Source organism: Molothrus ater, chromosome 1, assembly GCF_012460135.2.
Source record: "Molothrus ater isolate BHLD 08-10-18 breed brown headed cowbird chromosome 1, BPBGC_Mater_1.1, whole genome shotgun sequence".
Classification (NCBI taxonomy): Eukaryota; Metazoa; Chordata; class Aves; order Passeriformes; family Icteridae; genus Molothrus; species Molothrus ater.
This window is the reverse complement of record NC_050478.2, coordinates 39,438,923-39,466,655: the sequence shown is the minus strand read 5'-3', so window position 1 is coordinate 39,466,655 and position 27,733 is coordinate 39,438,923. Positions and strand designations below refer to the sequence as shown.

Genomic DNA, 27,733 nt, shown 5'->3' with positions numbered 1-27,733 from the left:
CAGCTGAAGCTGCCAGAACACCAGCTTCTCCTCCTCACCCACACAATGATGGCATTGTGTGGGGAATCCAGCCCACTGCTCTCAGTCCCCCCTTTCTGCAAACCCGGCTACAACGATGACTGAAGTCAGGACCAAAGAGCTGAGCGTTTGGTGACAGTCAGCCCTATAACCACCTGAACCAGCTGGATAAATCCAAATTGCTCATTTTCAACAGAATTTGTTCGCATGCTGTCTAGCAACACCCAGAGACTGGGGGGAAAAAAAAAGAGAAATCTCAGAAGTCTGTAACTGAGGTCATGAAACAACATAAGTAGATTGCAAAACCCACCTCTGAGATGCCATGCAGTTTACAAAATGGAGAAGTGTAAATAACCTGAATATCATCAATGTACTGTTTTACACATAAAAAGATTGAATGTCTATGGAATTTTTCTTACAAAATACAAGTACACTGTGAAGATCAGTTTGATTTTGAAACTCAAACACATACAGAAAGCCAATCACCAGGTATGAGGCACACACACTTCTGTGTTTTGTGTAAAACCCAGAAATAAACACAAAAGCATGTTTTGTTGTTTGTTTTTTTTTTTAACCACTTTGAAATTCTCACTGTGGTTGACAAGTGCCTTTTATGAAATACTCCATCCTCTAAAAACCTTAAATGATTTGTATATCAACACAAGCCACAGAACAGTCTTCCTACTACAGCACAGTACTGAAGACTCCAGTAATGAATAAGACAGCAAGGTCACTAAAGTATTTGGCAAAGGAGGTGAGGAGGTTGTTCTGAGGTACCTGGAAAAATAAGAACCAAGGATGACAGTGAGTAGGAAAAGAGGAAGGAAGGACAGGAGAAGGCACCAATCCCATGTGAGAAGACCACAGCAATGGTTTGACAATTAAGGCAGCTGAAGCCAGATTCTCAGATTCTGGAGGAAAAATGATCGGGTAAAATAGAATATGGCAGATCAGAAATGATGCCATCATGGCAGGATACCTGAAAGAACTGATATTATAGTTGGTGATGACACAAAGAGAGAGTGGAAAGTTCTGTCTTTATGAACTCTGTGTCCAAGGTAGCAGAGAGGTGAGCAAGATGACACGCCAGGGAAAGATGGGAGGGGAGAAGTCAAAAAGAGGAGTACTTTGGAAATTATCCAAGGGTTGGTGGCAGCTGAGGGAAGATAAAATTTACAGCACAGTGTTTCCCAAATTGAACATCACAAGGTCATAGTCACTATCCACAGCTCTCCAAGGGCTCCTGGCTGGAAGATCTCAATTAAAAATACACCTGTTGTAAGCAGAATATTGCCATGACATCCCCCATTGGTCTACCACAAAAAGAAGTCAGTAAATGATGCTTTTCTAAATAGAAAACCAAAGAACTGAACCCTGGGGAATGGCATCAGGAAGTGGATAAAGAGCCCTTTTAGGAGATATTGAAAAGTCAGCAAGGAAAGAGCCCTGAAAGACAGGAAAAAGAAAGCCTGATCAATCAAAGGCAGCCATCAACCCAAAACCTGGAGGACAGAAAACTGTTCCTTGCATTAGATGATGACTAATAATGATCACTGTGGCAGCAGCTTCACTGGAGCTCAAAGGAGAAAGGCAAAAGAGAAGGAATCAGAGAGAAAACTAGAAGAAAACCAATGCAAAGGCAGCGCAGAGAAACAAAAGATCAGGGTCCTAATTAGGTAAATATGATGTGAGCAGAGTTTTCCATTTGTGTTTCCCTTGGGAAACGAGACTGCCAGGAGTTCAAAGTGAAAGGTAAATGAGTCAGAAAGGAAAAAAGAAAAATACTTGAGAAAAGGACCTAAGAACAGAGGAAGGTGCAAATGCAGGAGAAAAAATAAGTGAGTTTAAGATTTAACATCACAGAATGGAGATTGCAAATTCGATGAAGAAAGAAGGGAAAATAGAAGTGAAAAAGGAGAAAATTGCAACACAGTCGGACGAAAACAGAAAGAAAGGTATTGGTTGATATTTTAGTCTAGCTTCTTATGGAATGAGATTGCCTCTCCCCATCCCAACAGCTTCTGAATATGCTGGTCAGCTTCAGTGACAAATCTTGAAAAAAGCAGCTCTTTGAAATTGCATGGAAATGTGTCTTCAAGGTAAAGGGGTAATGAATTTTAGTTTCCTAGCTACACAAAAGGCTGTAACACAAATTCTTCCTTATTATTATCACTCCCTTGATTTACCAGAGAATCAGCATGAGGCTGCAGCTCCATATCAAGCAGAAGCCTCCAGTGAAACACAGGCTCTCTAATAAACTTAGGTTAATGAACTGAAAGGCAGAGATCCACAGGAGAGAAGGCCTCCTCAAGCAGCAGTGCTCAGTTCTCAGTGCTTACTGAAATTTGCAAAGCAACTGACTAATTTTTGTATGAAGAAGGCTATAAAGAAAAGAGGTATGTGAAGAACTGATATTGAGAACAGAGGGGGAAAGCAGACTTGAGAACAGGTGGAAGCCTGTATGGGTAAAAATCAGAAGTTCAGTGTGGTAGTTTTCTTGAGGTACAGGACCAACAGCTGATGACAGTATGAAAGCAAGTGTAAAGATGAAGGAAAAGAAAAATAAACCAAACAATCAAAAAGGGCTCAAGAGAAAAGGATAACATTCTCTAGAGAAAGAGTGGAAACTGGCAACACAGGTTTCTGAGGTGGCCTCTGGTGTTGCAGACTGCTCTCTGCTCTCTGGTCTCTGCTGACACCCAGCTCAGACAACTTTCAACAGCAAATGTAGCACCTGACTCTCCACCAAAGGGACCTGTGGCTGATTCAGCAGCCATATCATGTTCTTGCCATTTTCTAGCATTTGCTAAGGAATTTGGTTCAATCCATGGAAGAGATTCCATAAAACCTTAGTCTAACCTGTTGCAGAGCTAACATCAACAGACCCAAATATTACCAGCCTCAAGCAGCCAAGTTACTACTTTGGAATGTTGTTATTTCTCATCGACTGACAGGCTTTGTGTAACTAATATTTTCTTCTTCTTCTTTAAACATCAGCTATCGTTAAGTCTTGCAAATCAGCAAATAAGTGAAGATAATATTTCAGTTCTTGCTGAGCAATGGCTAACACATTACAAGATGGATTTCCTCATGTATTTTGACAAGTGAGATCTTGCTTTAATTATTTATGAGAATGCTTTGCAGTAGGCCAGTAAAAGTCCTACAGTGTATTTTTGAATATTTTTTTAAAAAGAATGAACTCTCAGGGACATGTGACCTTTCTGCCACAGCGTGCAATTATGTCTGTGCTGAGAGGTAATGTGGGTGAGCAAGTTACACTACCAGCATTAGAATGTTATCATCTGAGTATGATGAGATTTCCTACTTAAGGAAATCAGCTGCAGCATATTCTTTCCATAGTTATTTTTAACAAACAGTTAAATTTTGATAGTTTTGTGGTATCTAAAAGAAAAAAATACAGACAGGACATCCAAGAAAAACCTCACTACCAGAAAGAGGTTCTAAAACTGAGGTGAGATTAAGAAGTTACTTTCACTAATTCAGTCTCTACACTTATAAAATAGGGGGAAAACCAGATTTCAATCCTTTAGTATTTTGTCTAACGACAAACCCAGGACTATGATATTTTATGTAAGTAAAAAATTTCCACTAGAATGGAAAAAGTTGAAGGTTCAAAGGATAAAGTAAAAATGGCTAACTGCACACTATCTGAAAAATATATCATTTCACAAAAATAAACCAGCAAAATGCTTTTTGTTAATTTATTCTAAGAACTTTATTTATATGGCTATAGCACCTGTCACATTTCAGCATGCATTAGTACTGTACTAAACACTACACATCTATTTTAAGCTAAAGGATGAAAATCATAAGTCCTTTCTTTAACTGTTAAGAAAGATCATTGCGCTAGGGTATGCTAACAAATTTATCTGTGAGAGCATCTGCCCTATGATATTCTTTCCCATTTTTCACTCTACCTTCTTCCTTGCATGCATGGAAGTGCACACTGTGTGCACACCTCCAATAACTGCCACACAAACAAGGTGTAGCTAACATTTCTTCTCTGCTGGGTGTCTTCTCTTCAGGTATTCTCTACTTTTGAGTGGTGTGCTTTATTACTGCATCCTATCGACAGCCATCAATTCATGCTCTGACAATCACAGTAGTGGAAGGCAGGTGGCAGAGGAACTAGCAGTGGAGTCTGACAGATTAAATTTTGCAAATACAAACCTGCTAATCCTCAAATTCCCAAAGTGATTTGAGATTAGTTACATAGCTAGAGACTACAACAAAAATTTCCAGATGATCAGATCCTGTTCCCAAATTCCACCCCCTGAGTACAGAGAGGTAGAAGTACACAGAAAAAGGCCAAGAGCAGCCAAGGGCCATGTGAGATCTCAGGGAATATCTGACCTACAGATGTACAATGAAGAGTCTCAAAATGTTTTCCATTTATCCTTTGATCATGTCTACATCTATGACCACATTCTCATGTGAGTCAATAGTTAAGGAAGTCCCTGAAAGACACATTTGGCAGAATTTACGAAGGGAATTAATTCCAAGAATGATGGCAATTTACTTGTCTTTAGTCATGAATCAGAATTAATTCATGCAAGAAAGTTACAGATGTCTTTGAAGACAATCAAGTCACACCAAAGTGGGTTGCTTTATCCTTCTCTAAGAGGAAATGCAGCCCTATAAAAGGAAAGGGAGATGATGGCACTCACCTTACATCCCTCACAAGCACTGACACCATAGTGATATCCAGATGACTTGTCTTGACAAACAAAACAGGGCTTGTAAACACGAGGGGGTGGAAGTGGTGAAGGAGGGCTTGGAACAAGTTCCTCAGAACTGGTGCTCTGAGTTTCAACTGCTACAAAAGAAAAAAAAAAAATTGAATTATTCATAATAATTTTGAATAAATTACTATATATAACCATACTGTAAGTATCAAACTGGCCCATACTTTTCTTTCCATAATAAACATTAATTTGTCTTTCCTAGTAAAATTTAAAGGGAGCTAAGCAAGGCAAATAATGGCAGGACTACATCCTACAGCCTCAAAACTGTATTTTAAAGTACCTAATAATTTAGATGTAGGGCATGAATCTTACCAGGCTCCCAAAAAGGACAACTTTGAGCTCATGCTCTGGTTTTAGCCTATTGAATTGTATAGCACCCACATGTCCAGGTTGGATATCAGCCTTTAAAGGGAAACTGTGATTGGTACCTAATCTTGGGAGAGTTCTTTAATATCTTGCCTTTTTCTAGGTCAGTATGCAATTCTGACCTAGCAGGATAGCAGCACATATCAGGATATATGTAAAGACTGTAAAAAGAGAGAGAGAGACCTGTAGTGAAAATTACCTAAACAAGTTGTAAGGTTTTTTTTTTAATCTGTAAAACTAACACAACAATTTTTTTTAATCTGTAAAAAAACCACAACTCTGCAACACTTTCTTACCTACCTTAGGACCTGCATATCAGGAAACCTCGCTGAGAAAAAGCTACTTATATATTATGACCCCCACATCCCTTTATTGCCTTAATATTTCTAGATGGTCATTTGTTTTGAGCCTGTTGAAAAGCCAGTAACCCTTTTCAGGGAAAGGACGTGAGAGCTCTACGATGCAAGATAAGACATGTGAACCACATCTTTCCAAAACATCTGCATTAGTTTTCTGTGATACGCTGTCATCATTCCTCACATTTATTGTGGATGTGCAATACATTTTCATGTTTCACCTAGCCGTCTGCCGCTTCTCAGATAAATCCCTCTAACTTTTCAACAGATATACAGGAATGACAGGATCTGTGAACTCAGATCTAGCCAGAAATATTAGGCACTATCAGCAGAGCTAAATCTCCAGAGTACCAACAGCAGGCCCTAAAGAATATTACTCAATGGAAAAATCTTAGACAAGATTTACTGTACATGATATTTTTCAGATTACAACGATGATACATTTGTATTAAACTCATGATTCATTGTCAACCCATGTGTTGCTGAATTCACAGAGGGCATCACAGCACAGGAGGCAACCTCTGATTACTTGTGAGAGAAGGGCCCCTTTCTGCCTTTTTTCCTTGGGTTAAGCTAGTATCAACTTCAAGGACAAACACTTCTTGAGAAGAAAATAAATGCTAGAGTAAAGTATTAAAGGCCCTGATGTAAGCAAGGAAATACCTTTGCAATTTATTTATATATCTAACGATAAGGAGGCTGTGAAAAAACAGAAAACTAAAATAAGTCAAATAACATGGCTCAATAAATTGTGACATTAAGTCCATGTCCAGAACTATAGTAATCTTTTTCAGTATTAAATAAACTGAACTTGGCAAGCATCTATGTGTTCCTACTGCACCAAGAAAACTTTAATGAAGCTTTTTCTTAATGAAAACTTATACGAGAATGATCATTTCTTTTCAATAGTAATTTTTGGTATTTAAGAGAGATAGAGAGTGCTGTTATTGATCTCTGCACAGCCACCCTGCTTGAATCAATAATCTATTAGTACTTCTAAATTAAAGTTAGATTCATCAAATGCCCTTGAGAAGCCTCAAACATTCCTTGCCTTATTTTTCATGCTCGTACATGAATTATGGTGGCTTCCAACGAGTCTATGGAATGATAAAATTTTAGCTTTAAAACTCCAGTACCAGCAGACAATGTGTTTTGTATTAGCTCACTCAACTCTCCTGGTCCACCTAAAAGGCAGTTTTTAGGCTCCTCATGGGAAAATAAGGTTGTGTCATTCAATAAAACAACTGCTCTCCTGCAATCCTTCTGTGATTTCAGTCTGGGGAAAGCAGCCTTTCAGGAATAATACTGATACACTTCTGTTTATTCATCAATTCATCCTAAACAAGCACCACCATCCAATAGTAGTGTTCCAACCACGAACAGTATTGTACACCAGAGAGGTCTGTCAGACACTGTAGAAAAAACCAGGAGCTTGTGATATCCAAAAGAGATTATGCAACCAACTCAGTTCATAAATACACAACTCAGTCAGCAAGTGAAGTGTTGAAGGTACTGCTAGAGAATATTTTTCAGGACAATTTGAAAAGGTATATGATAATGAAGGAGCCAATGGAAATCAGAAGATCCTCCCTAAAACACCCATATATACATGTGCCACTAAAAGGACTTAATCTACTAAAAATAATACTTGCATTAGCTGAACAACTGTCTAGAGAGCTTGGTTTTTGTTGGTTTTGGTTGTTTTTGGTTGGTAGGTTTGGGGTTTGTTTTGGTTTTTGGGTTTTTTTTGTTGTTGTTTTTGGTGTTTTTTTGTGGTTTTTGTGGGGTTTTTTGGTGGGGTATTTTTTTTGTTTGGTTTGGTTTTTTTGAGGTTTTTTTTGGTTTTTTTTTTGGGGAGGGGGGGGGGGGCGGGGCGCGGGCGGGCGGGTATCTTGATGGTGTGGTTTTTTATAATAAAACCCAGTTCGGGCACATTCACTTTTGACCACAGGCAGGGTGTGCAGTTTTCTGGAGAAGCTTGAACCTGGGTTCAAGCCATGCTTGATCTTAATCCAGTTTCTGGCTTATTATTCTTCCTTAGAATTCTTTATGTGAAAAAAGTATGCAGTGCCTGGGCAGAAGTCCTGTGCAGGCATCTGTAGCAACCCATGCTCAGCAGGTATAAAGTGTTATTTTTGCAACATGTTGACAGCTAATGGATGCATGACAGCAGAAGCTGCTTTCTTCTATGCATGTCTACACAAGCAAAAAGGAAAAAAAGAAAGGATGGGGGTGGACAGTTGACTTTTCCAGAAGAAGCATTTTTACAGCAGTCCTACAACTTTAGGAAGAATTTAAGGGGGAGGAAAAAAGAGAATTAAAAAATACAACTTGTTTCCTTGCCCTGCTTTCTTGTCCTATGGGATGTGACACTACTCACCTGAGACAACAGAGCCTCGGTGCTGTCACCCAACACCTGAATGCAGCTTAAGCACACAGGGACTCTCAAACAATCGGTCACTTCACAATTCCTAAGATGTCTGAAATTTTTCTAAAGGTTAGATAAAGTAGCAGATAAGATCTTTAAAACCACAGCGTGCTTTCTGAGAGCTAATTTACTGCCAGCTAAACCGTGTTGACAGATGGAGAAGGTATTTTATTTTGAGACCAACAAGAAGCAGGCAGTCACTGCAAAATGCTTCATGTTCTCCTGGAAGCTCAGATTATTAAGCTTGCATGTTAATGCACACTTTGGACAGTTGCGTTTTAAAAGAATAAGAAGTTGTAAAGCAAATGGCATTTCCTGGATAGCCTCAAGGGAATTTTGAATACTGAGCTCAGGGTCCCTGGTGGGAAGCCGCAATTTCAGCTAATTAGGGTGAATAGCAAAGTGTTGCATTTGGTCAAAACATTCTGTTAACCCTCATTTTTGTTGGCACCAACAAGAGTCTGGATTTTTTGCCTTTTCTTTTTTTCTTTTTTTTCTTCTTTTTTTTTTGTGAATTCACTGCAGGAGTGCAAGGCACTCAGCTCACATACATTAGGCAGAAAGTCAAAGGAAACGCCAAAGTTCAACTAAAGTACAAGTAATTAGAACCAGATTCTCTGCTGCTTGTATGTGTGCATTTCATTGTAGAAGTTATTTATAAGCCTCCAAACATTTGAAAAAATAACTATATACTGTAGATCATTTAATTTTTATGTCTCGTCTGGAAAAAAAAGTCTGCTTTTAATCATCTTCCAGGAAAGAGCCAGGAACTGGGAAAGTGGGTCTCAATTGTTTCAATACAAATTTCTCTCTTTCATGTGCCACATAAAACTATACTATAAAATTAAATCCAAAATATCATTGACTTTGCCCCCTCCCCCCCCATTTTTTTTTTAATAAAAAACTTCTTTGATTTGTCATGCTTAAATAGTTTGCATTGTTATGAGGGTTTGGGTTTTTTTAAACTCTTGTTTGGAAGACAGACAAGGGGAGAAGAAAAAAAAAAAAGTGAGAGAGAAAGAAAACATTATCGTGGAGACTTGGCAGCCTTGACTTAGTAACCTGGCCATGACCCTCCAGCGAGTGTGTGTTTGACCCGGTCACACATGACTCTAGCTGCGTACTGTTGCTGGGTTATAAGTCCCAGATATTTTTACCATATATACAACAGGTGGGGATCACAGACAACAGAAAGAGGAAAACAAAGTCTCCCCTTGTGGGAAGACTCCCATTTTCTCCCTTGCAAAGAATAAAAGCACAAAGCAAAGAAGTTGTGCTACTACTTCAGTACTGGCACTTGCTGTGCTGGATCTTGTTTTTCCGCCGGGGGTGGATGCACGGAGGTGGAGTGGGCTGAGGGCAGGAGGACCGAGGAAAAGGCTCAGGGGAAGCCATGTGCAAATGTTAATCAACACAGAACAAATTGCCACAGTTAAAAATCTTTCCTTATAGAGCTGTGTATGCATCGAAGTTAGAGAAGGAATGTTTTTTATTACAAGTGAACACAGCATACCTTGATTAAAACCTACAAAAACTGCAGACTGAGATATTATTACCAGGATTTTCAGAAGTACCTAAGAAACTTTGTTTTCCACATTTGAGGGTTTCTTTTTTCTTTATGTCTTTGTATCTGCACACATCTGCCTTAAAGCTATGATGTTAATATATTTATTCTATTTTAATTCTTGGTTACAATTTTTGAAGCATTAATTTTAATCAAGTCATGCATCTCTGCCAGGCTGACCTTAAAAAAAGGGTGGTATTATTGAAGAAAGCCAAAGAAACTCTTTAAAGTCTACTGGCTTGCATTTAGTCTGAAAAGAGGCATTCTACTTTCAAGAGGGACATCAGAAGATGAAACTCCATGACCTTGTTTCTTTTTGAGGGTGCCCAATCAAAAACGATCATTTTTCTGTTACTTTAAAAGCTAATAGAGTATCTAACAGGTTTCCACTATGTCCTGCTCAGGATTGATACAGTATGATTAAAATAACAAGAGAACTAGAAAGAGGTAAAGGTTATAGAGCTCAGAAGCCCACTCTGCAAGGACTGGACTAATGGACAAAACTGCATGCAAGGTCACCCAAAAGGAGTCTCAGAGCCAGGGCACTTTAAGGGCCATGCAAAGGGCACAGGCTGCTGCTGCCAAAACTATCTCAGACAAGGTGCAAGTCCTGATAGGCGCAGCAGAGCTGGCAGGAGCTCTCTAAAGCTGAAGTACTTTTGCTGCTCCAACTCTTGTCAGCTAAAGAGCGATAGGGACAGCTGGCTTCTGTCCCTCAGCATCTGCGAGGAGAAGAGGGGTCCTGCTGAACTCTGCCCTCTCCTCGGAGCACAAGAAGCAGTGAAGCACACTCTCTGCTCTGATATCCTCACCCTAATGAAGTTCCAAGTACAAATTTAGCTATTGCTCCACTGCAGCCAGACATACCATCAGGACAGTATTTTCTTCCCCCACCCTTCTGCATCTCATGCATGCATTTAGACAGTGCACTATTTTGGGCAGGGCCTCAAAATGTGCTGTACAGTAACTGGCACTGCAGGACTTTCCAGTGATACTCCAATTCAAATAATGGTAATGATCATGATCCTGCCAAGTCAAAAGATATTTGAAAGAATGAACCCTGAAAGGCCTCAGCCTTGAGTGGAGACATTACTTGCAAAGTAGGTCCTTAGAGCACTTTCATTTTAACTATTGAAGCATTTCAATGTTAAAACACTGACTAAATTTAAAGTATGATTTGAAAAAAAAAAAAAGCTTCATATTTAACAAATGCCTTCCTGTGTATACACCAAGTTGTATTTGTCAACTGACAAGAAAAAAAAGTGTTTACACTCCTTTGCTGCATCTTCCCCAGTTTAGAACTAGGAGAGAGAGAGCTGCATCATATTCCTTCATGCCTTTCATCAACAAAATTGCCAAGTTTCAATTGCAAATCTGTAATGTTAACCAGCAGAGTCATGTAACATAAGTCAGTGGAGTCAGTGGATACTGATCTTGGCCATACAACAGTATAGCCCTTTGAAACCTGCCTTCATACCAGGTGATTAGGTCCAATAAACAGTTTAGCATCCTACCACCAGCATAGCAGAGCTATCCAGATTTTTTTGCTCTAAGTCAGATGACAACAGCATCTATCTTCGGGTTTATTTTCTGTTCTACTTTCATAATATAATTTCTGTTACTTAGCAGCTAACTTCTTCACAGATTTTCTTATTCCCCCAAATAATCTCTGTCAGTTGCCCATTGAAGAGTAGAGATTCTTTCGAAACATACTTTTCTGTTATGACACAATTTGGCCTCTTTATCAATCCATTAGTTAAACATGGCAATTCAGTCACCTGACTTTATGCTGGCATATAGTAAGGCACTCCAGGAGCCCCACCTGCCAGCACATCTTCCAGAGTGGCATTCCTGCACAGATTCCCTGAATGACTCTCCTCAGGCCCTGCTGTCCCTGGCCACACAGCAGCACCAGCACTGCTTCTGGTTCTGCCATATTTAGCAGTGTGAAAGATCCTTCTCTTTTCTGCTTATCTGATCTACAAGCATCGTCCCTGCCACTCCAGTACGTTAATAATCCATGAGCACTCATATTTTTACCTTTGTAACACCTAAGTGAGATAAGGGAAGAGCTATTCTTACTTTACAGACAGGAAACAGAAGCACAGTGAAAGAGCTTTATTTGCTTGCATCATAAATTCCTAGAAAAATGCAAGCAGTAACCAACTGAGATTTTTTTTAAGCTGTCTACAGCACTAAGCAGTGTCCACAAAATACAGCCTTACATGTCTTGCCCTAGGTTTCATACGGGATACATGACAAAGCAGGGAACTCTGTTAAGTCTGTGCTTGGCCCCTCTATTGCAGGGGCTCTAAAGCACCCCCGAGGCTGCATGTGCACCCCACTCACCTGCCCACTGTGAGACAGGACAGGGCTGGGTGCCTCCTGCCTCCAAGAGCCACTGCTGCTGCCAGTAGGGAACTCAGGAGAGATGATGAAACCTTGCCTTCATTTTTGATCTCTGCAGCCAGCTGGGAATCAGCTTTCTATAAGACTACCATCATATATACAGTTATACAGGAGTGCCCTAGCAGGGAACTGACTTGCCTGAGAGAAATCCTGAATCCTCTCCTGAAGGCAACAACTGTGCACTGCCAAAAAATCCTCTGCTCTTGACTGTACTGTCCAAGCCTCACATACCACCAAGATGTTAAGTCAGGATCTATCAGGTTAGTCGTATAAATTAACTATGCATGACCCGAAAATCACCAACACACAGTCATGTATTTCTGAAAGAAAACATCCTAAAAAACCTTTATCTGAAACTGCTGCATCTTTTTGCTGTGTTCCACAGGTACACAGGGAGAGCTGTCACTGCAACCACTTTTGGTACTTCTCCCAGCAGAGCCACAACTTTTGGCAAGTACATTCTCTACACACATATTTACTACAGTTAGCAGTAAAGGACAACGAGGAGGCTGCAGCTGCTCCATAGGTTTGCAATTTCTGGTTCTCAAGCACCAGCTCCACTAAACCCTGAGGTAGTATGTATAACTAACATCACCTTTTCAAAGAAAATTATACTGCTTTTCAGGCTGATTTTTTTTTTTTTAACAGTTATGTCAGCAAAGCAGTTCTACATTTGGGTTTATGTGTCCATATATCCAGAGAGATGTATTTACACCTGAGCAAACGTGGAAAGCAGAAAGCTTGTCAGGATTAATTATATCAGGGCCAAGAACTGCATCTGGTTATACCTGTGTTACTCTCAAGACAGCGAGACTTAATGACGTGCTAGTAACCGAGAACAGGAGCGTCTTTCGCTAAATAAATGGCCAGGCAGACACCCTGAGTGAGCTGGGGTGAAAGTAAGAGTAGAGACAGCATGGCCCCAGGGTTTGGCAGGCAGAGTTTACAGGGCAGCAGCTCATCACTTTGTATTAGGAGCCTACCTTCAAAATGAAAAAGAAAACATGTTAAATGAAAAAAATAAATCGTATGGAAAACTGAAGAAAAACATCCGAAAGATGCTAGCTCTGTGGTTTTTTCAGGTCGGTGATTTTCTGCTTGTCCATTACCATGCAAAACCACATCAGTCTCAAGTGAAAATTCTGCATTACTGCAAAACTGAAAAATAGGATCTTCCTTAAAAAAAATACATAATTGTGTATCATCTGTGTGAAGTTAGATTTTCCTCTGAAAATGAAATTTTCTTACAATTCACACCCTGGCTGCTTTACCTGTGAATTCCTAGGGTCAGATCTTTATGTGGAATAAAGTGGCATAGGCAAAGAAGAGACACAAATGTAGAGAAGGTGAGAACTCTGACCTCTTCTTCTTTATGAAAAATAAGCCTATTTCTGTGGCTTATTGATACAAACGTGATGTAACAAATTCAGTGCTTTCCCTACAGGATCAAAAATTTTAAGAAAAGGCCCACTGTAAGGAAAGAAACACTTAAAAATAAAAAGGGTCTGATTCTTTTCTTCAGCTATGTTTTACGGTGTTGCTACTCCACTAATTCCAAAAAAAGACTCTTGTAAACATAAATGGGAGAAAACCCAGATCCAGTATCATCAGTAAGAAATGAAAATTGCAAGGGCAATGAAATACTTGCTATAATCTCTACATCCAGATATTTTAGTAAGTCATAAAGTCTCCATTTATAGTTATTAAATGTTTTATAGTGTTTTGAGGATTTTTATTTTTAAGTCTTTTCAAGCACTGAAACAGAATAACTCAGAGTATTATTCTAAGGAATGATTTTATTCTTCAGAACTCCCCTCCTCTCCAAGTTGGTATTAGTTTTTGGTATTATTATGTCTGCCAAATAAATTTTTTATTTTCTGTATGTTCAACATATCTTATAACACTATTCATCATGGCTTTTTGCTGTGGCTTGAATCCAGCAAGAAAAGGAGTGTTTTAATATCTTTAATCATGTAATACTATAATACAGTTGTTCAGTACCACATGGACAAAATAAAACTATTGTGTTCTCTTTGGAAATGCCATAAAACTGACTTGCTGTGTAATATTTTACATATCATTTCATTTCTCAAATTTTAGGACCATTAGTTCAGAACATTTTGATCTTAAAGTCTTTTCAAATCTTAAAATTAATAGAGTGACTCAACAAGAGCCAATTCAGTGATCAAAACTACTTCAAGTTAGTAGAGTAGCAGTTAAAATGCTTATCATTACAATTAATTTGTATTACAGCCACACTGCTGGATATCACCAATTGATTTATATACCCTCCTTTCTATACCCATTTACAAGGGCAATTATGAACTCCATCACATATGTTTAAATGGGATACATGAGAACATTATCTAGAAACTAGACTGCTGAGCTCAAAATCCTTAAGAACAGGTAAATTCTTCATTAATGGGTAGGTTATCAACTCACTACAAACGGCCTATAACCTTTTAAGGCAGCACACGGTGCTAATATTTTACTTTTCATGGGCAGTTGGAGGTTGGCTCCAATGATGAGCTCCACCGCTATCTTTAATTGTTTTTAAAATTGCATATTATAGGCAGCAATAAACACAAATTAGTATTATACCATCCACAGCTTTCTGCAAGGCATGGTTTCTATAAACAAGTTAAAACGCATACATCTGTAAATAATAAGTGTAAGTATGCTGAATTTAATGAATAAGGGCACTAAAAGAAATTGAACAGTAGGGGTTCAGCAATTAGAGTAACTGCCCATTTTATTAAAAATGTATTGTTTCCAGCTTTCACTTTAGAAGGCTTTTATTGCTTTGCTAATTCTAAGTTTTGATTTCCTTTGAAAAGGATGTCTAATTCCTTATTTTTCTTTGACAGCCCCATCACACAGCACTCGCCTTTTTTACAAGGCAGTGGATAACTGTGAACCTTTATATCTCCTTGCTCGGGATCTCGCTCTCGGGCCCTCTCGGGCTGCAGACCTTTGTTTGGCATTATGCCACCCAGAGGTATGATTCCTTATCAAGTAAAGTTTCATGGCACAATGAAGCTGAGATGAAACCTGCTGAACCAGCACCCCCCAGGCAGCCACCCTTTGGCCCTTTCCCAGACGTTGCCAACACTCTGGCAGAGTGGAGAGGGGAGGAGCACACTTCCAGCTTCCCAGCCATGCCCCTGCAATCCAGGGCCATTTGCTGAAGCTGGCAAGGCTCAGGCCACGAAATGGAGCCATGAGTTTCCTGCTGCTGTTCAGCATCAGCCTGCTGCAAGAGGACAGGGCAGTGTGTAGACTGGGAGGAGCAAAAGCGGCTTCTCAAACCGGGCAGATATCCCCGTACACATCTCCCACACCCCAGCCTCATTGCAGTGAGCCCCTGTGCTATCCTTGCTTGTACATGTATGTTTTACATCCATGTAGCTCACTTTCCAAGTGTTAAGATTACTCCTTACACTAGCCTAATTGCACCCATGTCGCTGCTCTGTGGGGATATAATTAAAACAATCCATTATTTCCATTTAGACATGACACAATAACAGGAAAAATATGGCTTTCATCACTTGAGCTTATCTGCAAATAGGACAGTCAGACCAAAACTTGACCTTTCTAACATCTTACAGCACATGTACATTTGCAACATCTTGAGACCAAAACAGGGACATACTCTGTCCTCCTTCGTCCCCTCAGCCTGCCAGACTAGGACAGTGCAGAACTAAGAGCAGCTCACCCCAACATTTCTGATGCTAATGTAAGTAATTCCAGTTTATAAATATTTAAGAACTTTGTCACTATCTTTTGAGAGAGCAAATGAAATATAGAGTTTACCAAGCTGTAATGCTCACCTGAGTGGAATTTCAGTATTTTTGAATTGAATTAGTACCTGCCAGGCTAAAAATGGTAACACAATGGGGAAGGTTACATGAAAATTAAGACACTAACAAATTTCATTTCCTTGTAATTCACAGCACCTTGACATTGAGTTTATAAAATATTTTGATCTGTTGGGGTTTTTTTTTTGTTATTGTTTTTTTGGTTTTTTTTACTTATAATTTTCCATCAGTGCAGTTAACATGGAAAACATCCCTCTGCCCCTCTCACAGCAGGTTGAGCAAAAGCTGAAATCTGGGAAGGAGTGTGGTATCCCAGAGCCAAGTGGTATCAGTTCTCTTGATTGTGGCTCAGAGCACACTTCCACATTCTGCCTAGAAGATCTAAGATCGATAAAAGAAGACATCCACAAGAGCCTGGAGACAAGATCTGTGACTGGAGGGCACATTTCTCAATATTCTGTTTTCCTATTCTCTATCTGCAGTAGATTTTCCTATTAAACCATTGGAATGAAGAATGCTCATAATTTTACCTGTATGTTGTCTGTCATTACTATTCTTACTCAGAAGTGAAAAAACATGCACACACTGTACTTCAGGAAAACACATATGTGCTAACAGTATTTCCTAGTCACCTGGCTTTTCTTATTCAATACTACCTTCAGCAGTGATTCTTTTTATTCCCAGATAAGCAACTCAAAGCTGACTGCAATATCCCTGCCTTGCAAACAGGAAAAACGTCAGCCTTACTTTATATAGACTATGACAAAAAGAAAGTACTCTGTTTCCAAAGACCTGAAAAACCAACACTCAGTCCTAATAGCTGATGTCCCAAGAAACTTTAGGCAAAACATACTCTGAAAAAGTGAAGTTACTTTTCCCCTATGAGATTAAAATCCAGAAAATCTCTGGTCACTGTGCTCTAATAATCTTAAAATGTCTATATTATGAACACTCACTACTACACTATGCATATAATGATGTTTCATAAAACATACCTTTTTTTTAGGGGGAAAAGCCCCTTTTCCTGCCATGTTTGAGAGATCTGGGCCATTATTTTCCTGATAAATTAGGCTAATATTTACAAATGCTTTTCCAGTTGTCACAGTTCATTCAATGCAATCTTCCCAAACTTTCTGAAGGATTGCTTTAGTCCCTCTGCCAATACCAAAAGGATTCTGAAGACACAGCAAAGTATTATTGTCAACACACAAAGGCTATTAAAAAATACAGATAGCTGTGAAACTGTCTGTAAGATTACTCATTTCACTTGAAGGTCCAGAAAACCCCCAACCTGTGGCACTGAGTCACAGTGCCAAGGCAGAACAGCCATTTTAAGGAATTAGTAAAATCAGCAGTGGAGGGTTGCTGGTTAGAAATCACTGCTTTTAATTTCTTAGTATTTGCACAAGTCTGACAACTGCACAGCTGCACAGAGTTGCCTCAAACTGTAATATAAACTAGGCAAGCCTTCCACAGAGTAAGTTCAATATGCTTTCCATTACTTCCCATTCTAAGGTCTGATTCTGTTGTGCTTTTCATTACACAGACTTGTCAGAAATTTTGGAAAATCTTAGCTCTTTTCCCACACTTTCCCCACCAGACACAAGTTTGACATCCAAAGATGACAACCTATAAAACCAGTAATTTTTAACAAAGTGTTACCTGTGAGCTCAAGGGATGCTCTCTGAGAAAACACACTTCTGACAACCTTACCCTGGGACCAGACAATCCCAGTGGGACAGGGGCACATTTTGGAAAGCTCTCATACCACCCAGAAACAGGGAGACCCTGCTGTTTCACGGCACCCCCGGCATTTGCAAACCAGTTTGCCTGATCACTGGCTTCTATTGTTTCCTGAGATAAGCAGGGCCCCAGTGAACAATTAGAGCTTTCAATAAATAATCTGTAAGCACATTCATTTGATTTACTGTTATTTGATATAGCAGTTAGTTTCAATGGGGCAGTTACTATTGATCACTTAAAGTACTACAGACAAACATGAAACACTTCCAGAACTCCATGGATTATTACTCTTTATCTGCCACTCATCTGGGTTACTTGTAATGGTTGTGAAATTTAAAATCAATAACAACAATTAGTGTTTGTTATACTCTGAGGAATGAATCATGTGAAATATGTTTTGTTACTAAAATGAAATGCTGAAGAGCTTGCAAACAGGAAAGACTCTTGTAAATAGCAAGACTCTAAAATAATTTCTCTTGGTATTAGTGTCCAGTCAAGGGGGTAAAGGAAATTAAAAACAGGTATTTTAAATGCACACAGAAGTACACACACAATTATAAAAAGGTATTGGTAGGATTTTCAAAGGAATAAAACTTTCAATGAAACTGGTGAGAAAGATACACCCAAGTTTTCCTTAGAAAATTCCTCAACCTCTATAGGAGTTTTGGGTTGTTAATCATGGCAGGACTTGTTCCTATAGATAATTGATAGACAATAGCCTATCCATTATTGTAGATAATTGAAGACAAAGGAAAAGCTCTGACTCCTTTTCCAACTAGCTTTTACTAGAGATTATAACAAAAAAAAATATCTAGGAAATTAATGGAAATTTATTTTCAGGTATATATGTAGAAAAACAACTTCTCTCTTCAGAATTTTTATTAATTTATAGAAATAAATTGTGAATCTAATTAAATGGATGGAAATAACAGTATTTTGAGATCTCTGCTAAAGTAGTAATGCTACATAATTAAAATACAAAACAGTAAGAGAAATATTTTATCATTAAAATGTAACTAGAGGTCTGCGTGAAATCATCCATTCAGAAGACTTGTTTTTCATCAATTATTTGTTATTTATCTGATGTAAATATAAGAAGGTCTAATTAAAATGTATGACTCCTTATACAGCTTCTTGTCATTAAGACCAATGGAAGCAAACTGAAGACCATAATGAAATAATTATGTTTGCCTTTAAGAATCCTCTTCAACAACACATGGTAGTACCACACTAAATTAAAACATCAGGAACTAAATTTCTCTTGCATCTATTTCCATTTTCACTAATTATACCCCCAAGCTTTCCAATAGACCAGGCCCTGAAATTCTTTTGAAGCTGAAACAGCCTAAGGAACAGCAACCTTTTCATAGTAATGGACTTTGAAGAAGAAACAAAGGTAACGCAGCCCTGGAAGGATTAATATTTCAAATAGAGTTATCATGTGAAAATATGTGTTTATTTGAAAAATGGGGAAAAGATTGTTGATAAAAAGCCAAATATGTGTTCCAAGGAAACCAATACTCTGATTTAATCTCATTTGATTGCGTCATTCCTTCCTAACCTCTTTTTCTCAGAGTATTTTCTTCTTTTGCACAGAAATTCAAGTTAGCAAAAGCATAACAAACACAGTACTGCTGGGCAGGGCCAGTGTACCACGCTGTAACTGAGCTCTGCTTTCACATTTTTGTGAAGGTGAAAAATTGCAGTGTTCCTAATGGACTCCATTTCAGGGAGAAGGGAACAGCTATTTGCCCAAACTGCCTCCAGATACGCAGTGCATCCTAACACACAGCTCCTGCTTTAACCACAAAAGTCTTGCAGGACCTCAACAAAACACAGGGAAAGGAAAGGATTCGGATAAGGAAGAGGGAAAAAAAAAAACCACAGGAGGATATGAGTCAGCTCTGACTTCTTGCAGGCAGCTGAAGGTTTCTTTTCAAAACTTCAGGGAGATAATGGATCCTTCTTGGTGTGGTGTCAGAGAACTGAATGTGGCAATAGGCACAAAGCATAGAAAGATACCTAACCTGCATAGCATGTGACTGTATGTGCAACTAGAAAAACACAGCTGGAATGTGCTCTCCAAACGAAGAGAGGAAGGCAGAGGTTCACTAGGGGATGAAGACTTGGGAAAAGCAGCTTGCCCTGTTAGCTCCCTGATCAAAGACACTGAAAGACATAGGTGATTTGCCATTTGTTCTGCATTTTACACCTTAGTGTTCAAAGTGTGGAGTGAAATCAATAAGATCTTTAGAAAGTCCAAGACTTTCCAGCTAACCTCTAAGGAGGATTTGACATATACCCTCACCCAGCAACTAATGAAATTTCTTCCTCAGCTGAATGAAAAGAACTATGCTAACAACAAAGCAATGCTAAGGATTACTCTGCAAGATGAGGGGAAAAAGACAAAACGTCCTCAGACCAAAAGTTGAAAGACAGTAGTATGAACAATGGCTTAAAACCAAAGAAAGAACTCCCGAGCTCAGGACCTGATCTTAACAATAAGAAAGTTCACCCACGCGTGGCATTTCAGCCATCCTTTCACTTGTGTCCTAAGCCAAAACCCTCAGGCTGGTGGATCAGTGAGGGTGGATCTCTGTGAAGGAGGGAAAGTTTGATGAGAAGTTAGGACCTTTGATTAGAGTAACCCGGAGAGGAGTGCAAAATCCCGAGAGAGAGGCAAGCTTTGGGGGGCACAGGCGTTTTTCTGTGCCTAAACCAAGGTCCTGGGGGAAGCATCTGCCTGCAGATCCACAGCCCTTGCCCAAGGGGAGGTCCGGGTGTCAGGTATCGCCAGATGGCACTGTGACACAGTTTTCCAACTCCCTTTTCTTCATGAGAGAGTGAATGTTCAGTCTTGGAAAGACCGGCAACCTTGGTCGTCTCGTGAGTTTTTGAGTAGAAGATGAGGAATTAAAGTGGCAGAGGAGCCTGTTTCCTGCCCCAGGCTCTGCCCACGGCCAGTCCCTGAGCAAAAGTGCTGGAGGCTCTGAGACCCCCAAAAGCCAGGGCACAGCTGTTCTGTGCCTGAACACCTCTGTCCCAAATTGGTATTTGTGAACAACTGAAATAATTGAATCAACCCAGATGATGTTACATTCACTTATCATGCAAAGAACCTAGAAATCCTCTTGGTATCAGTCACCAGCTGGCAGAGTGATGCTGGTACAGGACTGGAAGATGAAGGAACTCTCGTAGGAGATGAGATGCACACCTCTGTATGATGTGCTGCTGTGTCATCAGCCAGCCTGGCAGAGAGGACCAGCAGAGAGGTTTAATGGCCACTTCAGGAATTACCTCAAGCAGCATTCAGATTAAAAAATAAATAAAATAAGAGAATTCAAGAGACTTTGTGTTCTTTAACTGTATTTGGTGGGGTGGGGTATTTTTTTGGTTGGTTTTCTTTTGATTTGCTTTGTTGGTCTTTTTTTTTGGGGGGGGGGGGGTGTGTTTTGGTTTTGTGAAGCAGTAATTGAACCATTTCTTCCACTCTTTCTATCTTACAGGCACAAATGGCTTTCTATAATCAAAGGACCCATTGAAGGAAATCTGTGTTAAATCAAGCTGTGCTTTTTGTCTCCAGTTGGTGCAACACTGGTCAACCTGTTTGATTGTTCCACACCTCTGCAATGCATCTTTAAAAGAAGACTGATCCTTTTTTCTTGATAAGAAAAGATGCTGGGTGTTCATTGTGCTGAACATCCAGCACAGTGACATGAACTTTTACTGCTATTTCCTAAAAGTACCAGTACACAAATACACCAAAGGCTCACTCATACAACCATTCTGTCTCTAAAACTCTTACTAAAATTGAGGGTGGAGGGTTGAGTGCATTTAAGTGCTTCACTAGATAAGGCTGTAAAAGACAAAGACATCCTTAATTTGTCATTTTATTGTTCAAAGATCCTTGCTAAAAATACAATGTGAGCCTAGAGAAAAATATTATGGTTCAATGGAAAGAGATCCTCCGAATCATTAAAAGAAATTAAGCTGTGCTAAAAAAATCTCTTTGTTGAAAGACATTTCTCTGCTTTTTTTCTTAAGGGATGCACTTAGAGGGTAGAATGTAAGTCACTGAAAGTGCATAAAACGGAAATCCTTCCAAACTATGGATGGACTCTAAAATCATGTCCTTGGCAGTGAAGATCCAGAGCACTCTGAGAATTTATAAATACTCATTCAAACTTTAACCTAATAAACCTATACAAGTGTAGCCCGTATGTGTATATTTAACTTACATAGTTTTATAATATTCAGTTTATATATGGTATAAGCAGGGAAAGAAAAATCACCTTGTCCAAGGGGAACAGAAGGTATATTATATACTTTGTGTCTAGGATTCTTTAACACAGACTTGCTGGATTATATTTCCATCTCTCTTAACAAATGTATTTAAAGAAGATTCAAGGCTCAAACAGAACACTAAAAGAAAGTGGGGTCAGTTATATAAGGGCTAGCACTAGTTTGTTAAAAGTCTTTTTTCCTACCCACTCCCAAATAAAGGGACAAAGAAGTGAACATTGTGGGAATGTGTTTCTAAACCACATGATATCCTTATCAGATTGTCATGTACAAGGGAGGTTCTCACACAGGGACCCCATGCTGGTGAGCTGACCTGTCACATGATGCAAGTTCTACACTCCTATTCAGATTACTAAAATGAGCTGAAGAAAGCTAGATTTCCCCTCCTCCCTCCCCCCCCAAATAAGCAAAATGCACAGTGACCAAAGTCATATTAATTCGCTGCCACTGGGAAAGCAATCCTGAGCAGCTGCAAATAAGTGAGTATATGAAGAAGATAATCTAGCTATTAAAATCTATGCCACAATTAATATATGCTGAGCAGACTTTATTGCAGAGAAGTAAACAGAGAATCAGAGAAATGTGTGTGTCAGACAAAATAGAAGGAAAAAACTCAGTTAATTTGTAAATTTATGGAAAGAGAGTAATATATTTTTATAAGCAAGTCCTACTTTGTCATATAAGTGTCTCTATTTTAACTGTTGATGTTGGGAACACTGTCACTGAATTATTTTTTCATGTTTGGGGGAAGTGGAACAGTCCTGTAAACACTTTTAATATTAAATGAAGGTTTTAAATAGTATTTGATCATTCAAATATATGGCCTGCTTTTAAAAGTGCTGTGGGAGCTCCTAGATGCTCAGCATATTTGGAAATGAAGCCATGAAATGTGAATTTAGGATGCTAACTTTAGGCTACTGTTTCTGACATTCTTAACTTTTGAAACACATTTGCTCATGCAACGACAAATTAATTAAATCCCAGACCTTAGATTATTTTTAAGAAGACAGTTTAAAATCTATGGTTTTGGATGCAAGTTGTTTACAGATTACAATTAGGAGGAACAGCTAAGATTACTGTGACCAAAAAACTGCACAGAATCATTTCCACATTATATCAGTTGGTTTCTTTTATAACTGGAATATGGCTCTCATAAAAAGGTGGCAGCGGTAAGACATTACTCCTCGTTTGCCTGCTAGAAAATCCAGTTTTGTTACCCTCCTGTCTATATTTTTCCTGAAGCACAGAGAAAATTATTATTCTGTTACTTTAGAATAATTTTGAGCATTTTGAGGCTTGTATTTTGGTGGTTCCGTTTGGTTTGAAAGGGCTTGGATTTCAGCAAGAAGTGGCATGGGTCACAGTGCATGGGGACAGACTTCATGCACATAAGCAAAGGTCAAAATCAATCATAGCTTTGTATTTCCAGGCCTATTACTTTTGGCAGTTTATCCTGCCAGAAGGGGCTAAAATATTTGCCTCCCAAAAGGAGTAAACATCAATAGGGGGCAGGAATATAATCAGCTTCTCAACCACTCGGCAATGAGAAATGAGGGTAAAGGATCCCCTCCTCGCTGCAGCCACTAAGCCATCTAAATGTTAGATGCAACATTTTCAGCAAAAAGTTGAAAGATTTCACAGCACAGTGACTTGAAAAGGACAATAGGCCTATTTAGGCAATTATATTATGCAGGCTTTGTTATTAGGCAGCCCTGCTCAGCCCCAGAAAGTCTGGATAATCAAAAGTGTCCAAGTACAGGAAGGGGAAAAGTACAACCCCACCCTCTCGCACAGCCGCTGCCAGGACCTCTGGATTTGAAGGGTAAAGTCTATTTACCGAAGTTCCTTGGCCATTTTATACATCAACTGATATCCTTCCTCATGGGGCTGCGTGCTACAGCCTAGCAAAGCTCTGGAAAGCCCTCTGAAACCACAACTAATTTGGCCCCAGCCGCCCACCCCTATAAATTCAGCGCTCAGAAGCTGCTGCCAGCCCCCCAGGCAGGAGAGGGATGCTCCCCCCGGCTCGCACGCATACCAGGGCCAGTCCCCACGGCCAAACAGATCTGGAAACTCATCACAGCTGTGCTCTGCTTTTGAGGTCTCAATAGGACGGGGCACAGCGTGGCCGACCGCGGCAGACAGCAGTCCTTGCGAGCACAATGTCCCTTTCACAGCCCCGCTCCCAAATCTAAATGCTGGCTGTGTAACACAGCCGCACTTCATCGGCTGCGTAAAGGGCGGTATATAAATTAGACCTGAGCAAAACCAGTTGCTTGGCGTGTTTCGGGGAGGTGGGACCGTAATCCGCCGAGCAGGGCGCCTCTCTCCCCCGAGCAAAGCCCCTCGGCTTGGCCGGGCTGCGGGCCTGGCGTGACGCACACATGGTTAACAAAAACCGCTCAGCAGTAAGTAGGGATTTAACTGGATGTGAGGATGACTAAGTTCGCTGTCTGAAACACTATCTCCCTCTTTCAACTCCTTAACTTCACCGTAACCCTCTTCAAGGCATCGCCTCAGAAGCCTGGCTTTGTTCTGACAAGTTGCACCTTTGCTGCACAGACTCATTAGGCAAGCAGGGAGTCACCCAAAGATACATTGCTTTTCCTCCAAGCTTATCCCACCCTGACTTCACCAGCGAAAGCCTCTCATCATTTTTGTCTGCAGGAGTTTTTGACAGTGGTGCGTGTCCGTTAGGGTTTTCCTGTGCCAGCAGCCAAATCAGACTAACTGCATCACAGTCAACGTAGAGAATAGTTTTCCCCTTTCAGTTATTTTGGAAGAAAAATATCCCCACACTATTTTTTTTTAAATGAAGTGGATCAGAAACAAACATTTTTTTAATCACATATTTCAGAGCATTAAGCTAGACATATAAAAATGTAAACAAAGGCTCTATCCCTAAGCAAATCAGTCCTAGCCATTTAGCTGTAAAGTTTATAGATGAACTTCAAAGAAAATAACCTGGTTCAAACAGATCTTGCCTTCTGGGCACTAGCAAACACACCTGCAGCAATTTGATACTTGGGAATGCAGATTACAAGTCCTTCACTTCAAAATGTTTGTTTTTTAATTCAGAAAGATGAAAGAAAATAAAGTAGTGAGCTTTTTTTTTTTTTTTTTTGGTGGAACACAGATGTTTCCAGTGCTTGCAGGGAATGGGAACCTAACCCAAACATTGCAATAATCCAGAATTTTGAAGGAAAACGCATGCTTTCGGGAGTCCCATCTTCATGAACTTTCTGAAAGTTAATACCCGCTAGCTCTCTCAAGGCAAACACTTCCTACCAAACTGTAATAAGAACTGCATACTATGTGAGCCTCAACATCCCAGTGTGATTCTGCTGCCATGTCCATAACTTTTGACTTCATCAAATTTTTAATGCTTCTAACCCTAAGGAAATGCAGTAGGCAGTAGTCATCTACTTGATATAATAAGCTGAAACACTACATAACGCCAAACAAACTTACTCTTGTTTTGGGCCTGCTCATTTGTTTTTTTGCCTGTTTAATTAATGAAGACTAATGAAGACTTTTTTTAACAGGCTTTTCCAAGGTCAGATCTCCATTCTTTGCAGCTCCTCTCTCAGGACCTGTCCTGTTCCCACCTCCTCAGTATTTAGTTAGCTCATGTTTCACCAAAAGTTATTGGTTTTCTCTCAGTATTTGCTGCCACTGCACTATGAGGGAACAGAATATTCTAACTTATTTAAAAAACTATAAATTACTCATTCTTACAATCTTAACTCTTTTGTCCTCTTAAGAACTATCCTTGTCTAATTTAATTACACCAACCTGATTTTTATCTTACGACAAAATGTGTGAGAACGAATTACGATTAAAAGTGCAGTTGGTTCTAGTCTCATTTCTGAGTCCACAATTTTGTTTGCAAACAAATAATCTCACTGTAAATCTACAACAATATAACTAGAATCACATAAAGCATAAACTCATATGAGTGCAAAGTCAGGGGGTTTTTTTGTAATCTTGTAACACACCGTGCAATACGCAGTTGCTAACAGTTGCGTTGCAAACCCAGGGCAGGTTTTTCCTCCCACAGGGGAGAGGAAAAAAATACCACACAAGTTAAGGTCATGTTAGGGTTGTGTCTTATCCTCTATTTTTACTTTGCAGACCCTCATGGACTAGAAAATTCATGATGCTGCAGGAGTGCCCTAGCTTAGTGAATTGTAACAGGATTAACGTACGGAAGATGTGCTGAAGTTGGAGACCTACAGCATTCTGCCCTAAAGCCTGCAATGGACAATTTTGCCAGCATTTCAGTTGAAACCCTGACACTGTCTGAGATTGTTACTGGCCTACTCTGAGTTTGCACTATCCATGTACTATTCCCTCAACAACCATTTACCTTTTACTCTACAATCACATCTCTATCAAAGCAATATTTCTAAGGCCTAAAGGCAATGGCTGCAGGTGTACTGGCTTGGATTTTTTTTTGCAGAGACAAAAATTAAACAACAAATTAGACCAAAAAACTCCTATCAGACTTCTAACAATTAAAAAATTTGTTATTACATTACATCAAATCACAGAGGTCTTCGTAAAAATGGAGAATCAGGAAATGCTAGAGTTAGAATTGAACATTGCTATCTTTGCATTTATAAGCACTGGAGCAACCTTTAAACTATTAAAAGCTTTCTGGACCACAAAATTTCTAGTTCTGTCATTTTTTCATGAAATGCAAGATAAAAATCTTAACCTTTGAGAGAATTTTAGTATTTCATAATCCGCTTATTTATTTACTCATGCATAAACTGCTTACACTTTCTTCAAAACTGAAAACAAGATTTGCTCTAAGGTTTCAAACAGAAATCTTAATTTGGACTCTAACTAAATTGTTTTTCCACATTTCTATACCATTAACTGTCTCTGTTCAAATTATAGCCACTGTACTATGATTCAGGTTTCGGCCCAATTTTAAATTCCCATGAAGTGAAGATTAATCCTACTGCTTACGAAGTTACAAGACTGGATTCCTAACGCATTTTCCTGTATTTTTATTTACTCTTGTTAATATAAGTTTCTTTGATTAGCTAAACTTTCCTGTTATCAACACTTGTCTCTTATCACAGGCCCTAGGCAAATGACATATTTACCACTCATTCCATTCTGATAAGGGTAATCCTGTGTTTAACTTGCCCAAGAACAAACACCATATATTTTGTTTTTAAGAATCCTGCTTCTAGGTATTAACAACATACAAGAGAAAGAGCAGGACATTTTAAAGCCAGGAGTTATTTAAAGAATATTTTGCAAGTGTAAGCTTCTAATGACAGTATATATGCCTTCTACTCCAGGAAAGTTTATTTAATTCCAAGTTTCCGCAATATCACCCTTAAGTTATACTAAAGTTTAAACCATGAAAGGAGGAAAAAGCATTTTTAGTAAAACATCTGGTTTGGATTTTTGTTTTTGCTAACTGAAGCTCTCCCATAGCTCGTAACACTATTTTGAAGTAAAAGCTTTGTTCCGTATTTTGTTTGAAGCATTTTGAAAACAGTGCAAAAAAATAAATATCCCATGCTGAACTTTGCAGTCTCCTTTTAATTGTAAAGACATCAAAACATTTGCAGTGCTGTAGGCTGCTAGTCACTGATTTTTACAATTCTGTTTTCATTACTCAACCCACACAAATGTCATATGGTGTCTGAAAACTTTTGAGCCGAGTGAAACACACTATTTCACCAAACACCCTTAAATTTATTTTTTAATTACCTACTCCACCCTTTTGAAATGTCAAAGAAAGAACTCCTCTAATTCCTAGTTAACTTGTTAACATACTGCAAAACAGAAATTTCCAACAGCATTATACAGTTAATGGTGTACTGAAGTGTTCAAGAGTGTGCTAAAAACATTTTGATAGATAGCCAAGTCATTTATCTAAATCACTGTCAGAGCAGTGAAGCATCCTGCAAACTTTTAAGCATAGTATAAGGTGATGT

At 39.2% G+C, this 27,733-nt stretch overlaps 1 protein-coding gene across 11 annotated transcripts in view; it reads right to left on the bottom strand.

The window, feature by feature from the left end:
• The window catches only part of RARB (retinoic acid receptor beta), a 311,733-nt gene that overhangs the window by 61,856 nt on the left and 222,144 nt on the right, over nt 1-27,733 (bottom strand). For 8 of the 11 annotated variants that reach the window (XM_036379258.2, XM_036379266.2, XM_036379259.2 and 5 more), the window contains one exon: nt 4,707-4,855. In XM_036379258.2, coding sequence (XP_036235151.1) covers nt 4,707-4,855 — 149 coding nt within the window. The remainder of the gene's footprint in view (nt 1-4,706; nt 4,856-27,733) is intronic. The other 3 variants (XM_054518507.1, XM_036379267.2, XM_036379269.2) reach the window with 1 other exon arrangement.